This window comes from Lepidochelys olivacea (genome assembly GCF_965140295.1).
Source record: "Lepidochelys olivacea isolate rLepOli2 genome assembly, chromosome: 13".
In the NCBI taxonomy this organism is placed as follows: Eukaryota; Metazoa; Chordata; order Testudines; family Cheloniidae; genus Lepidochelys; species Lepidochelys olivacea.
The window spans coordinates 32,238,870-32,255,207 of record NC_140423.1 but is presented as its reverse complement, the minus strand read 5'-3'; the positions used below and the strand labels follow the sequence as shown (position 1 = coordinate 32,255,207).

Sequence of the window (16,338 nt, the reverse complement as noted above, 5' to 3'; positions counted from 1 at the left end):
AATGCAATGTATTTTCACAGAAATTAAAGCTTACTGCAGAGGGGGTCATTTAAAGGCTGCAGACCTTGTCAGGCCTCAAGTGGCTTCTCTGGACACAGCCCTCTGCCCTTTAAAAGCAGTAGACCTTGCCAGATGCCAAACTGTGTACTGTGATTGTGGCAGGGAGTCCCAGATGTTTGTGGCCTGATTCTTAATTTAGATGTCTCCCTTACTCCAGGGCCTGTGGCACTTTATTCAACAGGCCATTCTTCTCTGGTTGAATAAGCCTAATCTTGCTTTCCTGTCACTTTTGTTAAAGCAGGCCCCACCATCAACTTCTTCTTTCAGTGTTACACGCCTTCCTTCCAGCTCCACTTGTGTTCACGGGAGAAATGAAATGGCAGGGCCAAGGATTTGGAATTAGGGGGCAAGGAAGTCATGCAGAGAGTCAAGCCCAGGTCACATGACTGATCAGAAATGAAGTTCATATGGTAACTGCATCATTTGTTTTCACAACATCATCTAAAAAAATGGTGCAACTTCACCTGGATACCCTGTGCAGTGCTGGTCACCCCATCTCACACAGAGTATTGCACCGTTAGATAAGAATTATTTGGAGCCCGGAAAAACTCATCCTATGAAGAGAGATTGGAAAGAATGTTTCCCTGAGAAAGACGATATATAATAGGGGACAAGATACATGGTCTAGGAAAGTTGGCTCAGGAGCTTCTGTTCCCCATGACTGGTAACACAAGAACAAAGGGACATTCAATGAAATTTAAAAATGGGAAATTCAGAACTGATAAAAGGGAATAGATTTTCACACAATGAGTAATTAGACTGAGGAACACATTGCACAGGAAGTTGTTGAGGCCAAGAACGTGGCAAGATTCATAAAGGGATTATGTCTACGTTTATGCAGATAAGAATATCCAGGGTTAGAATAGTTAATGCTAACAAAAAGTTTGGAAGAGATACTGATGTTATGGGATTCACCCAGGCCAGTAAGGGCTTTGGTCATAGTCTGCCCTGTATCCTGGGCTATCTTGTGGCTGTGAAGCTTTGGTCCAGAGCTCCGACCCAAACAGCCTGCCAGCAGTCCACAAAGCTCATCATGGCTTTGTCCACCCTGGTTACTCCTTGCAGGCTGACCTTGGCTGACCTTAATACCTTTCCAGCCCTGAATTTGCCCCCAAATAATCCTCCAGCAGAGTCCAGTCCACGGGATCCTCACGGAGATAGTAGTAGGTTTGCTGCCTTTACAGAGACAGTCAAACTTCAAGCTGTCAACTTTCTACAAGCACACACTTACACAGCATTGATGATTTATAATAAAAGCAAAATAAGTTTATTAACAGAAGAAACTGGATTAAGTGATACCAAGTAAAGGATAATGGTAGAGATGGTTACAAGCAAATAAAAGTGAAAACAGACATCTACAAGTCTAAAATTGACTCTAGCAAGTCTTTGTTCAAGATGTTTTTTTTCTCCCCTGGTCTTCTTTCCAACTTTTACTGGCCAGCAAGGCCAGGACCCATCACAGAGATCAGATAGCTGGTTTCTTTGTCTCGTAAGGTGAAGGAACAAGATGGAGTCTCTCTCTGTTCCGTGTATCTCCAGTGAGACTGTCTTTATCTTACAAGTCAGGAAGGTCTCCTGGGGATTCAGTCTCCTGTGTCTGTCTGAGACACAGGAGCCATGTTAGTTCTGTCTCTCTAAAGTTCAGAATCAGGATAATCCCCGCTGGTTTAGCTTGATGGCTTTGTTTGCAGCTAATGTGTAAATTGAGGTAAACCCATATTTCTGTGTCTAGGACAGACCTATCCATCACCTGTACCTAGGCTAGGCTGTCTTTTCTTAAACAAATTTTTGTAACATCATACAGAGGGAATTCAGAACTTCATAGACAGCGTTAACACATCTATTTTACAATTATATTAATAACAAGTATGTTAAATTCAAAGAACAACAAACCAATCCCAAAAGCAAAATAATTGAAAGGTTACTGCTTCAAAGGTAGAACAATGAACACAAAGATGTAAATATGAAGAGCAATTCAGAAAACTTCCACTCCAAACTAAGAGGAGATATCTTCAGTAGGACTGTAACTTAACTGCAGTTAACTCATGCGATTAACTCAAAATTATCACGATTTTAAAAAATTAATCGCAATTAATTGCAGTTTTAATTGCACTGTTAAACAATAGAATACCAACTGAAATTTACTAAATATTAATATTAAATGTTTTTTACATTTTCAAATATATTGACTTCAGTTATAACACAGAATACAAAATGTACAGTGCTCACTTCATATTATTTTTAATTACAGATATTTGCACTGTAAAAATGATAAATAGTATTTTTCAGTTCACCTCATACAAGTACTGTAGTTCAATCTCTTTATCGTGAAAGTGCAACTTACAAATGTTGATTTTTTTTTTGTTACATATCTGCACTCAAAAACAAAACACTGTAAAATTTTAGAGCCTACAAGTCCATTCGGTCCTAGTTCTTGTTCAGCCAATCTGTAAGAGAAACAAATTTGTTTACATACATGGGAGATACTGCTGCATACAGTCATGTGAAAGTGAGAACAGGTGATCACATGGCACTTTTGTAGCTGGCATTGCAAGGTATTTATGTGCCAGATATACTAAACATTCATATGTCCCTTCATGTTTTGGCCACCATTCCAGAGGACATGCTTCTATGCTGATGATGCTTGTTAAAAAAATAATGCATTAATTAAAGTTGTGACTGAACTCCTTGGAGGAGAATTATATGTCTCTTGCTCTGTTTTACCCACATTCTGCCATATATTTCAAGTTATAGCAATCTCGGTTGATAACCCTCCTTTTCTTTTTGCGAATACAGACTAACACGGCTGTTACTCTGAAACCTGCCATTATATGTTGTTCGTTTTAAGAACACTTTCACTGCAGATTTGACAAAATGCAAAGAAGGTACCAATGTGAAATTTCTAACGATAGCTACAGCTCTCAAGCCAAGGTTTAACAATCTGAAGTGTCTTCCAAAATCTGAGGGGGACAAGGTGTGGAGCATGCTTTCAGAAGTCTTAAAAGAGCAACACTCTGATGCAGAAACAACAGAACCTAAACCACCAAAAAAGAAAATCAGCCTTCTGCTGGTGGCATCTGAGTCAGATGACAAAAATGAACATACGTTGGTCTGCACTGCTTTGGATCATTATTGAGCAGAACCTGTCATGAGCATGACATCCTCTGGAATGTGAAGGGACATATGAATCCTTAGCTCATCTGGCACATAAATATCTTGCAATGCCAGCTACAACCGTGCCATGGAAACACCCGTTCTCACGTTCAGGTGACATTTTGCAGAGTAGCAGCCATGTTAGTCTGTATCCACAAAAAGAACAGGAGTACTTGTGGCACTCATGAAAGCTTATGCTCAGATAAATTTGTTAGTCTCTGAGGTGCCACAAGTACTCCTGTTCTTTTTTCAGGTGACATTATAAACAAGAAGCATGCAGCATTATCTCCTGCAAATGTAAACAAACTCGTTTGTCTGAGCAATTGCTAAACAAGAAGTAGGACTAGCAGGCTCTAAAGTTTTACATTGTTTTATTTTTGAATGCAGGTTTTTTTTGTACATAATTCTACATTTGTAAATTCAATTTTCATGATAAAGAGATTGCACTTCAATACTTGTACTAGGTGAATTGAAAAATACTGTTTGTTTTTTTTACAGTGCAAATATAATAAAAAATAAACAAAGTGAACACTGTTAGATTGAAGAGCCCTGTGCTATCAGAACTCTGCCTGTTTAGGTAGTTATAGGCCCATGATCAAGCCCCTTCTAACTTTACCCTTTATAAGCTAAATTTTGTATTCTGTGTTGTAATTGAAATCAATATATTTGAAAATGTAGAAACCAGTCAAAAATATTTCAATAAATGATATTCTGTTATTGTTTAACAGTGCGATTAATTTCACAATTTAATTTTTTTAATCGCGCAATTAGCCCTAATCTTCAGAGAACCAGAATTAGCAGGTGAGTAATTATCTCTTATCTAAAAATACCATACTCACTGCTGCTCAAAGGCACCATGCCTACAGAGCTCTACACGATCAGGAGCTAAGCCATCCGTGAGAGGGCTCCTCTGCTAGGATAAATAAATGTAAGGATCATAGATGTTTGAGCTTATGCTCAAATAAATTTGTTAGTCTCTAAGGTGCCACAAGTCCTCCTTTACTTTTTGCGGATACAGACTAACACGGCTGCTACTCTGAAATCTGCTAGGATAGAGTCAGTTGCCCTGATTCTGATTGATCATCTGAGGCCAGATTCTTAGTTTCAGTGGATAAAAAAGACAGACAATTCTAGAACCATAGGTGTAGAAGGGACCGCAAGGGTCATCTAGTCTAATCCCCGCCAAGATGCAGGATTTGTTATGTCTAAACCATCCAAGAAACATGCTCTCCAGCCTCCTTTTGAAAACCTCCAGTGAAGGAGCTTCCACAACCTCCAAGTCTGTTCCATTGTCCTACTGTTATTACAGTTAGGAAGTTTTTCCTGAGACTTAATCTAAATCTGCAGTGCTATAGTTTGAACCATTGCCTTTCATCTTGCCCTCTGTGGCAAGAAAGAACAATTTTTCCCCTTTTTTATGTCAGCCTTTCAAGTATTTGAAGACCGCTATCATGTCTCCCCATAATCTTCTCTTTTCCAAACTAAACATACCCAGTTCCTTCAGCTTTTGCTCGTATTGCTTGCATTCCATCCCTTTGATCATCTTTGTCACTCATCTGTGGATCCTTTCCAGTTTTTCTACGTCCTTTCTATACAGGACACAGTATCCTGCAATGCCTAATCAGCACTGAGTAGAGCAATACTATCTCCTCCCATGACTTCCGTGCTATGCCTCTGTTAATTCAACCCAAAATTGCATTTGCTTCTTTTGCAACAGCATCACATTGCTGACTCATCAGTGTGGTCTCTTCTCAGCACCATGAGCAGAAGTCTGGCATCTTGTTCAGCAAGTTGATGTTCTCAACTGGAAGTTCCAGAGACCACTCATCATAAGGATCAATCTCAGATCCACTCAGGCTGTCTGTAGTCCTGTTCTCTTCTGACCAGGTGTCTTGTAGGACATAGCCCACTCCCACATCCGTAGGCTTCCTGACACAGGAGGTGCCACCTCTTGCCTGGTTATGTAAAAATACAGTGGTTTGAATGTCTGTATGACTCAGGCTCAATTCCTGGGATACCAGGTCTCCAAAGGTCCCTCAAGCATACAGGGCTGTTCCCATCTTGTGCAGCTGTTTCTGGAGAGTCCAAGTCCCCTGGTGAGGATTCCTCTGCATGAACTCCCTAGTCAGGTCGGACACATCTATGATCCTTACAGTTTGAGTGGGAGAGACTTGGAAATCTCTTTCAATGTCACCTTGACACTGAACTGCCACCAAGCCAGAGAGAGAGTTCATTTCCCAGATGTGATGCAAGAGTCCCTGGGAGGCTTGCTTCTGCTGGGATCTCAGCATCCACTATGATGTTGTCGGTAGTGCCATAGGTACTATGAATACAGGTGCAGCCATGAAACCAAGTAATCAAAGCATGGTCCCAGCTGTTTCTTGCTGGCTGTCATATATTCTTTCCGCCAGACTAGCAATATCTTGTATCTTGTCATGGTGCGGATAAGCTTTGAGTTGAGCTGCATTGAGCAGGGCTCCTACATGACCCTGGTGTCTGCTGGGGAGAAGCTGGGAATTGGGTAGTTTATCATGAACGCTGGTGAATCCAGCACCCTGATGGTGAACACGAATTGATCTTTCAGTTGCTTCCAGTGACCTGTCATTGATCAGTCAATCGTCCAAGTCGGGGAACATGTGCACTCCCAGCCTGTACTGGTACCATCAAGCCTTTCATGAAAACACAAAGATCTGGACTGCAGAACCAAGGTTCCTCCGCAGCCTCCGAATGCTGGAGGAACTATCAGTCAGGGAGGCAAAAGGTCACCAGAATAAAAATTCCAAAGACTGGAAGGCAGGGAGGAGCGTTAGGGGAGGTTTTAGAAGTGTTGGAACAGTGGCTGCAGGCAGCTCTCAAGAAGGAACTGTCTGGAAGGTTCCAAAGATAATGTGGGGGGTGGGGAGGACTTGTGCTCCTACCCATTATCACCACCGTTAGAGACCAAAAATCGTTCAGAGCTTGGGGACTTGTGCATGGCTCATTCTCACTCCTGGCTCTCAGTTCTCTAGAATCCTGCAGGATGTCGTCTTTAGTGAAGATAGGGTTAGGTCTGGGAGTGCCCATCCTAACATGCTCTAGGGGTACGGTGGCCTTCAGCAGAGGCTCCAAAGTGCAGTCTACGCCACTTAGTCTTTTAGTTACTTTATTAATGAAACAATATTTCCCATATTTATTTCATATTCAATATTTCCCATATTTCCTGCTAGGTGGTGAGGACTAACCAGTTTTCAGTTACCCGGCATGAGAAAATCGCCAACGGGCTAATAGGCGATCAGGGCCTCCCTGGTGTATTTGTGCTCTATGAGCTTTCTCCCATGATGGTGAAACTGACAGAGAAACACAGGTAAGGGGGTGTTTCTGTTCACTTCATTCATCCTGCTTGGAAGATGTCGGTGAGGCCAGTTCTTATATAACCTGAACCTCTCCAGATTTACCGAGGTTTTATAATATGGCCTGTAGTGACAGTAACACACAATGTGTGAAATCTGTGTTTTGTGATGTTTTCAGTGGTTTTTCCATGTATTTTATTGTAGGTAGCTATATTGGGGATGGCACACATAGTGACACAGTGAAACACCAAGTATTCCTAACCAGTATTCAACAAATAAAACACAGTCAGAGGGTACAAAAGTGTATTGTTTAATGTAGCCAGGCTTTTAAATCAGTGTTCTGATGAAAGGAGAATTCACAGCATTTCTGTGACAATGGAAAGGTACTGATGGATGGATGATGGAGGGATTAAAGTTGTCATCAAATAAACTTTTTGGCAAGACCCCCAGCAATTATTTCCTTTGTGTTAAGAATATTAACAAATGTGCTCACAGAATACAGCACGTTGCACTGTATGTTACCAGTTTTGGTAAGTGAGCTTTTGTGGTGCTGTTTCACAGCAGAGTCCCATTTATCTTTGTGCAATGGTGGAAGTACAGCAGAAAAGAGTAAAGACGTTAATATTGGGGGGGGGGATTAATGTCAGACACAATCACATTAATGCTACATGAAGATTGTGAAGTTAAGCAAATAGAATTCAGCAAACTGAAAAGCTGAGGTTCCTATTTCAGCTGCATTGCGCACACAGGATGTAGTAGTTTCTGTTCCTATTTCTCTTATGTCGTACATTAATTACATGTATTACTCTTTGTTAAATATATACCCTTAAACAAGCAGACTGTGCAATGTGGCTCAGTTCATGTTACTTAACTTAGTGATATCCTAACTTTTCCACGGTTCTCCATCTTAATCACATATTAACATGGGGTTTTTGTTTGGTTGGTTGGTTTGGTTTCGTGGTTTTGCATTGTCAGTGCAGATAGGCATTGATGGTAAATTATTGGGATGAAAAATTCTGTATATTTTATTTCATAAAGTGAGTATATCACTTCATGAATAGTGCCATTGATATCAGTGGGCCTATTTGCAAAGTACGGCACCACTCAGCCTGAATGATGGTGGCAGACTCTGACCAGTAGCTGGACAGATTGAATTTTGGGATTTAATTTTCCTACACCTTCAAACTCTTCCTTTTTGTTTGTTTAAGCTCTATAATTATAACTTGCAAGCGATCTGTCTAGGTATCCATCTGTCATCATGGCGCCTGAGCTCATGGAGATTATTCAACCTGTTTTCTTCTCTCTAGGCCCTTTACACACTTCCTCACGGGAGTCTGTGCCATTGTTGGAGGAGTATTTACAGGTATCAGAGTTTTTAGTTTCATTTTTTCCTAAAATGTGCAGGCTTTTCACCCTGCTCATACTAGGACTGAAATATGGATTGAAGCTCCTTTGGGCAGAGATTAGGGCTTTCTTTGCCGTCCCTGAGGTGCCACACATCCTTTAGAGCTATAAATAATCATTAGAATGAAAGTTCATTTATTTATCCAGTTCACAATAGAAGTATAAATACAATAATGTCTAATTTCAGCATAAGTGGCAGTATGAAAAGAAGCTAACTTTACACTAAATTTCCATTTGAAACAGTAACAAAGTTGAGGAAATATTACAGACTCTCTGTTGTTACTATACATCTGAGTCATATTTGTCTAGAAAATGTGTCTGACCAGGGAAAAGCTTTCCAGAAGCAATTCTTTTTGGCAAATGGATCTGAGTCTTTTTCTGAGCAGGGTGTTTGGGGTTTTCAGGATATACAGATAGGTTTGGAAATAAATATGCACAATGAAACACATAGGGGTAGGGGCCCATCTGTCGAAGAGAGAGGTCTTGTCCTTTTGCTTTGGAATCCTGGCCCCTTAAGTTCTGTGAGAATGGGGTTTAATCTCTTGTATTTTGGGTACCATTCTGTTCTTCAGTGTATGCATCAGCTGCCTTGGTGAGAATCATCTTTGTCCTGAGAAGCATAATCACATCTGTGTCTCATCTCCATCGGAGGAGATCAGGGTCTCCACAATCTCCCAGGGAGCTGCGAGGGTTGTTCTCTGTGCTTAGAGCTGGAACTTTGCCCCTGGGGGAATGGTTCTGTGTTTGTCCAATGTGATAAAGCATTTTCTTCTCTGTTTTGTGGAATGTCTGGGTTGATCCTTCTCTTTTCTTCTTTCAGTGGCAGGACTCATTGATTCCTTGATCTATCACTCTGCTCGTGTCATTCAGAAGAAAATAGAGCTTGGGAAGACGACGTAGATACGAAATTGCTGCAGCCCATGAAGAATGCAGAGAAGAACTAAACAAATCCTTCAAGACACAAGTGACCCCCTGAGTGCGCAAAGAGAAGATACCTGGGATTACCAGACAGCCCCACCCCTCCTTCCATCACTGTCTCTTGTTCGGCATTGATTTATGGATAGGACAGCTCAATCCTTGTTCCTGTGAGGATTTTTCATTAGCCATCTTGTCAGGCTGTGCAGACCCTCCTATGGGCAGCCTTTCATGCCCATCACTGTTGAATTGCCCCTGAGGCTGTTGCAGGAGGAGCAGCATCCTGTCATGACATGCTGAGTGGATTAAAGTTGCCATCAAATAAACTTTCTGGCAACGCCACCCAGCAGTTATTTCCTTTATGTTCAGAATATTTACAGATGTGCTCACAGGATACAGCTTCAGACATCTGTCAAAATGTGCTGGCCCCTCCTGCCTTGCCCTGCAGAATCTCTCAGGCAATAAGGTGCAAGACCTAGCACATCAGACATGGTTACAAGACGATAAATCTCTGCCTAGGGCACCTCAAAACTCCAGCAGTAGGGATGCTCAAAACTTCTCTTTCAATGCAAGATAAGTGATCTGTGCTAGTAAGAAACCAATCTTGGCTGTTTTTAAAAATGTTTTGTCAGCTTTTTAAATTGAATCGTATTTTCACTCCCCACATCCTTAACTTTTGTAATAAAATATACCATCTGTGGATTTCAGTAAAGCATTTGGTAGAAAGAAAAGGAGTACTTGTGGCACCTTAGAGACTAACAAATTTATTTGAGCATAAGCTTTTGTAAGCTACAGCTCACTTCATCATTTGTGAGTCTCTAAGGTGCCCCAAGAACTCCTTTTCTTTTTGCGAATACAGACTAACACGGCTGCTACTCTGAAACCTGTCATTTGGTAGAGTGACTCAGTGTAACTCAACTAATTTATTAAAATTGGTTAATTAACTTTGATCCCATACTCTTACGTGAATTGAAAACTGTCTGAAGGACCACAAAGGTAATGATGAATGGCAAAGTATGCAGGCAGGATGGCGTGGTTGGATCTGTTTTTATCATTTACATTAGTGATTGGCCAAACTGCATGTTAACAAAGCTAGCAGATGATATTAAATTGAGAACAATTCCAAAGCAATATAAAAATAGGAATCCAGGCCTGAGTCTGGACAAACTGGAATTATAACAGTGTACATCAAGATGGAGTAATGTTTGCGAGCGCATACAAGTGTAAAATTTAGTGTAAAATACATTACAGGAATGGTGCAATTATCCCCAAACCAAACGTTGTCAGCCCAAGAAATTCTGAGTTAAAAGAAGTTAAAAGAAGCCCAGGTTTGTTCAAGGTATGGAAATGCACCATTAAGGCACCTTGGCCCCAATGTGAGGGCACCCTTAATTCAGGCATTTCCTAACTTTTGAGGGCTTGACTTGGTCACCTTAATGTTCATGTATTGTAGGGGTTTTTAATGTAATTTTCTACAGTATAAAAAAACAAACAAAAATGCCATATTATGGAACAAAATGACTTCCCCCATACTTGATCAGCAGGGTTAGTACCTTTACATCCACAGCACAGAGTAACTTATAGCAGCAGTAGTAGGTTGTCATCCTCTGTGGTCCAGCCATTAGAAGGCAATGAGAGACTGACAGCAGAGGAATCCTGACATTCAGGAATCCTCGGTACTATTCCAGTTTCTAAGGAGCTTGCTTTCTTCTACCCCATCCCCTCCAGCCTGTTCTTGTCCCAGTCTCCGTTTCTCTCTTTCCCCCACCCATCCTTAGCCCCAGTCAGGTTGCTTCCTCCTGTTCCAGGCTTCCCAAGCACCCGAGGGGGACCAATGAGAGCACAGGAGAGACAGTGTCTCTGCTCAGTTTCTGTGACCAGTACACAGCAGCTGGGAGCAGCAATTGCAGGGAAAGTATGATAACTTCCTGTTCTGCTCTGTCCCTCTGAAGCACCTGGCATTGGCCACTGTCCAAAAGCAGGATACTGGGCTAGATGGACCTTTGCTCTGACCCAGTACGGCCGCTCTTACGTTCTTTAAAGTCCTGCTCAGTCTCTGCAGCCATGGGTTGGAGCAGGATCCGTACACAGGATCCGTAAATTTTCAAAGAATTTAGTTGCTAAACTCTTAACAGGTCCCCACTGAGCATGTGAGATCTAATTCCGGGGTCGTAACTTGGTGGATTTTTATAGGGATCGCAAAAGATGCATCTCTGACATCAGGGCAACCTTCCTGCCAAATTCCAAATCCTTTCTCCAAAGCATAGCGGTGCTAGAGTTTCTTAGCTAACAGCTGGAAGAATATTTTTAACATGGGAAGAACTGCTGTATTTTTCCCCAGCCTTGTTCTGAGAAATGGTTGGACTGTTGCGCTTAAACTTTTTTTAAAAGAAGCAAAAGCCTGAGGCAGACACATGGCATGGAAAATTTCAGCCCAAATGGCAAAAGTCTGGCAACATAGAAACAACTGAAAGCAAGGTCTTATAACAGGAAGTGTCATGCCACCTGAGCCATGGACAGTGCTACCAGCCCTGCCTGTAATCTCCCTGTGTGTCAGACCTGTCACATGCATGTGCCCTGCAACATGTGACATTTGGCAAGTCTGCATGTGTAAGCATGTTCTAAATCCCCAGGTCCCTCTTCCTGTCAGTTCCATCGGGAAGTACACTTATCATGGAGGTCACAGATTTGGGCCTGTTCCATCTTGTTCCTTTGTGCCCCCTGCCATTTTTCCCTCTTGCTGAGGTCAACAGTCTATAGCATGAGGCTGTGCAGGGCACCTTGTTTCCCACTGTTGTCAACCCCAAGAGCTCAAACACCATGAGTCAGACCTTAAAATCATGAATTTTAATAACAATAGATTGTGTTGTTTTTGCCTGTCTGTGGATTTTTTTCCCCTCATGGGGGAAGCCCCCAGGCAGTGTGGGATCATCTCAGGTTCAGATTCACCTTCAAATGTACACACAGATGCAGATCCCTGTTCACCACTTACTCCATCCTATCCACTAGGGTCTGGGGAGTTGCCATTCAGTTGTCCCTAGCCCCCGCCCTACCTCGACAGGACAGACTGCTGCCCCACTCACATTCTTCTCCATGCTCTTCTCCTTGTCTCCTACCCCTCCTCTGCCCCCTCCTCCACTACAGCCCCACGTCCCTCTTGCCCCTCATATTCCCAGCCCCCTGTCTGCTACTTGCCTGCCACATCGCCTGTACCCCTCTGACTGCTGACTGCACCCCACATTGCCTACTCCTCTCTGACTGCTGCCTGCATCCCACAATCCCTGCACCCTTCTGACTGCCACCTGCCCCCAAAATCTCTTGCACTCCTCTGTCTGCCGCCTCCTCCCCCCTTCAATCTGCCTCCACTGACTACTCATCGTTTCCTGTCCTGTTCCTAACACAATTTCCTCACCCTGCACACACCCCTCAGTCGCATTCCTGGCATTGTCACATTCTCATGCCCTCATCCAAGGCAAAGCTCCTATTGACTTCAATAAGGCCATGCTGATTAATGGGCTTCCATCTTCCCTGAGATCAGACCTATTGGAAACAGTGGGAGGTAATTACCATCTTCGATGGAGGCAGTTCCACCGGCAAACGTTGAAGGAACATGGCAAGCATCTTGCTAAGGGAAGCCCCTGATTTCACACTTACTGACAGTGTGGGAGCAGGAGCCATTTTGGGTCCTTACCCAAAGCTTGAAAGCAGAAATCTGGAACTCTGCTGTGGTGGTGGACTAGGTGATGCGAAGCCTCATGGGTTGAGAAATTTCCAAGTAGATTAAACAGAGCACTAGCAGGTGTAGTGTAGCGAAGAGCCTACCCTGGTCCCTGGCTGGGGAGGTGGCTAGATGGGCGGTAATGGCCTTTTTCAGCTCTAGCTCCTATTGGTGCACAGGAGTGAAGGAGATGATGTTACTTTTACGTGCAGAACCTAGCAAAGATATAGCATGAGCCAATGACTGGAAGTTGAAGCTAGACAAATTCAGACTGAAATAAGGTGGACATTTTTAACTGAAGGTTAAATCAACCACCATTCTGACATGACCCTTACCCACACAGAACAAGTACCTCGTATGGGGATCGTCCCTGCTGACACAACGGACAGTGTTTGAACCCCAGTGAGGGCATCACTGCACTAAGTCACACCAACACTAAGCAAAGTACTAACTTTACGACTATAGACAAAGAGAACTCTCAGCAAGGGAGAAGGGATTGTGAAGTGAAAACCACACCAAGCTCTGACTCCAGCCCCAGCCAGTGAGAAGGAACTTAGGGAGGTTGGGGCAGGGGTGGCCGCAAGGCGTGAGCGCCACACCGTCAGTGTTGCTAGGCAACATTTTCAGACTCCGGTGCGCTGGCTGCGCACACATCTACGTGGAATATATAGCTGCATATACTCAAAGAAGAAGCCATTGGACCAACTTACTAGGGGTAGTGGTGGATTCCTCTTTGAGCGATTGCTCGTGTCCACTCAAAGTAGGGGTGTGCGCACCAGATGCACAGTTGGAAAGCTTTTCCCCCACTGGTACCTGTCGGGGCGGCTGTGGAGGGCGTATATACAGGGTGTATCTAGGTCCCTGCCAACCTGCTCCCTCCTCAGTTCCTTCTTACCGCCAGTGACAGTTGTTGGAGCTTCTCTTTCTCTTGCCTTGGGCAAGCGATTTCCTAGCAGTCCCTTTCTTCGTATTGTAAATAATTTTAGCATAGTATTGTTAGTTTTTAGTGTATTTAATTAATGATTAAGTTTTGTTGGGGGCTACCCCCTTCCCCCCCCCGCTCTCTCCTTTGGGGACCAGGGCACGCCTTGATCTCAAGGCTTCAAACCCTGTGGGTCCTGCCAGAAGCCTATGCCCAGGGGAGACCCTCATGACTCCTGCTTAAAGTGCTTGGGGGAAGCCCATCAGACTGATAAGTGTAGGATCTGCAGGAGCTTCTGCCCAAGAAGGAAAAAGGAGAGGGACTTCAGACTTAAGCTTTCTCTTTAAGGAGTCGGCTGTTCTCCCCAGCTGGCACAGCCCGTGTCGGGGCCAAAACCCAGCACTTCGGTGCTGAGCACACCGGCCTCAGTAGGGGAGGCTGCAGCGTCGGCAAAGGACCCTGCACCCAGAGACTCGCGGCGCCGCCATTCTCCAGCACCAAAGATGAGTTCAGCAGCCTCTCGGCACCAGTCACACTCGTCGATGCCTCATAAAAAGCAAAGAAGAGCCGAGAGGGGGCATTCGCCAACAGTCAGAGAAGTTGAGTATGATGGTGCCCTCAGAGTGCATGCCGTGGCGGGACACTCTGCTCCTGCTCAGGCAAAACTGGTACTGTTGACTCCACAGGTAGAACCCTTGAGTCTGGTCCCATTGGAGTCCCCAGCACGGGAGAGCCAAATGGGGGAGCTGGACCTGCCATCTGCCCCAGACACGTTTGAGGCAGCAGGGACCTCATAGAGATGGCAGCCCAGCAGTCCCCAGCCCTAGAACCGGCACCACACAGGGGGCCAGTTCTCTCCCAGGGCAAACCTGCCATGCTTCAGCACCGGTCCCCCTCGCCTGGGCACCACTCTCCTTGGCACTGTTCTCCAGCACCGCTCTGCATGGCCCCCCCGTGGTCCCCAAGGTTGGACTCAAGCTCGGAGTCAGAGCCGGAAGCTTATATCTCCAGGCGGAGCCAGCACCATTCTCGTCATTCACGGCAAGAGGAGGCACACCAGGTCCCTATGATGCCCTGGCCACCTCAATGGCAGGCTCTGGTGCAGGGGCCTTTCTGGACTCCCTGGGCGTAGCATCAAGCCCAGGGGCTGAGCTCCAGGTCCCTGTCTGTAGCCTCAATCAAGCCCCCTGTCTTCCTCAATGGTGAGGGACCCTCTGAAGCGATCGGAGCCCGGCACTGAGGCCGTCACCGAAGTCGGCACTGAGGTGACAGCTGGCACCATTCCTGCCACTGCGCAGGCAGCATCACTGAGAGGAGGTCTGGAGGAACCTGTGCCCATGGGGGCTTCTTCATTTTCCTCCCCAGACGAGGCAGTAGCAGGTTTGTCTGCCTCTTTGCCGGCCAGGGACAAAAGGGCCCATCAAGTGCTGCTTAGAAGAGTAGCTCAAAACCTAGGTCTTTAGGCAGAGGAGGTGTCTAAAAAGACAGATCCCATGGTGGATATTCTCCTGCCTCCATTCCTCCCGTGGGAAGGGGATGCTAGAATTCTTGGAACTCTCTGTTCAAGTTAAAGGAGCTCCTCCCAGCAGACTCCTCATGCGACTTTGGGGCTGTCCTCAAGGAGGGTAAGGCAATGGCAAGGACTTCCTTGCAGGCTGCACTGGATGCGGCAGACTCGGCCACCCATACGGTGTCCACCGCCATTGTTATGAGCCAAAGCTCATGGCTGGAGGTCTCAGGACTCCCTCCAGAGACACAGCAGAACATTTGACAGCTCAGGTCTGTTCACAGAACAGACAGACTCTAGGCTCCATAGCCTAAAAGACTCGAGAGCAACCTTAAAGTTGTCGGGCCTCCACACACCGGCCCCACAGAGGAAGCATTTTAAGCTTTAGCCCCTGTCTCACTTCTACCCCTCTCAGCAGAGACAGGGCTATAGCAGAAAATGGGATAGAAGAAGGCCTTCAACCAGGGCCAAGGCTCGATGAGGCAGTCTCCAGCTTCCAAGAAGACTTTTGAAGGTGTGCTCAGGGGCAATGCACCAGTCCACATCCCGGATCGTTCCCCAGCCTTTGTGAACCATCTATCCCATTTCTACCATGCTTGGGCCCAAATAACGTCAGCCGGTGGGTCTTGCGCATGGTAGAATTGGGATATTCTCTCCAATTCTGATTCCTCCTGCCTGCCCACCCACCTTCCCCATCCGTCTTCAGGGATGTTTTTCAAACTGGTCCCCAGGGACGCACAGACCCTGCTGATCAACTCCTTCCCCTCCCTCCCAGTGCCTCCTGCACACTAAAATTTCTGCGGTGCAGCTGGGCTAAGGTACCTGCCTTGGCTCCACGCCGCTCCTAGAAGCTGCCAGCATGTCCCTTCAGCCCCTGAAGGGGGAGGTCCATGAGGTGTCTGTGCACTGCCCCCACCCCAAGCATCAACTCCGCAGTTCCCCTGGCCCTCCCACCTAGGAACCACTGCCAGAGGGATGTGCTGGTCGCTTTCAGGAGCTGTCTGAGGTGAGCGCCCCCTAGCCGGAGCCCGCACCTTTCACCCCCTCCTGCACCCAAACTCCCTCCCAGAGCCTTGCACCCCTCACCCACTCCCGTACACCAGTCCCCTGCCTGAGGGTGGGGGAGAGCAAGAAACGGAGGGAGGGGGATGGAGTGAGTGGGGGGTATGGTCTCAGGGAAGAGGGCGGGGCAAGGGCTGAGTTGGGGAGCTTGGAGGGTCCCTGAAAATCTTTACATCAAATTGGGGTCCACGTGTTGCTAAAGTTTGAGAACTGCTGATTTAGAGTTCAGGGGCAGAGGGTTCTACTCCTGCTATTTCCTAATCCCCAA

The 16,338-nt window shown here is 45.4% G+C and overlaps 1 protein-coding gene across 3 annotated transcripts in view; it reads left to right on the top strand.

The window, feature by feature from the left end:
- ERGIC3 (ERGIC and golgi 3) overlaps window positions 1-9,811 on the top strand; it is a 56,682-nt gene extending 46,871 nt beyond the window's left edge. For all 3 annotated transcript variants that reach the window (XM_084645725.1, XM_084645723.1, XM_084645724.1), the window contains 3 exons: window positions 6,420-6,556; window positions 7,850-7,905; window positions 8,767-9,811. In XM_084645725.1, the coding sequence (XP_084501851.1) occupies window positions 6,420-6,556; window positions 7,850-7,905; window positions 8,767-8,846 (273 nt within the window). In that variant the 3' untranslated portion in view covers window positions 8,847-9,811. The remainder of the gene's footprint in view (window positions 1-6,419; window positions 6,557-7,849; window positions 7,906-8,766) is intronic.
- The last annotated feature ends 6,527 nt before the right edge of the window (window positions 9,812-16,338 follow it).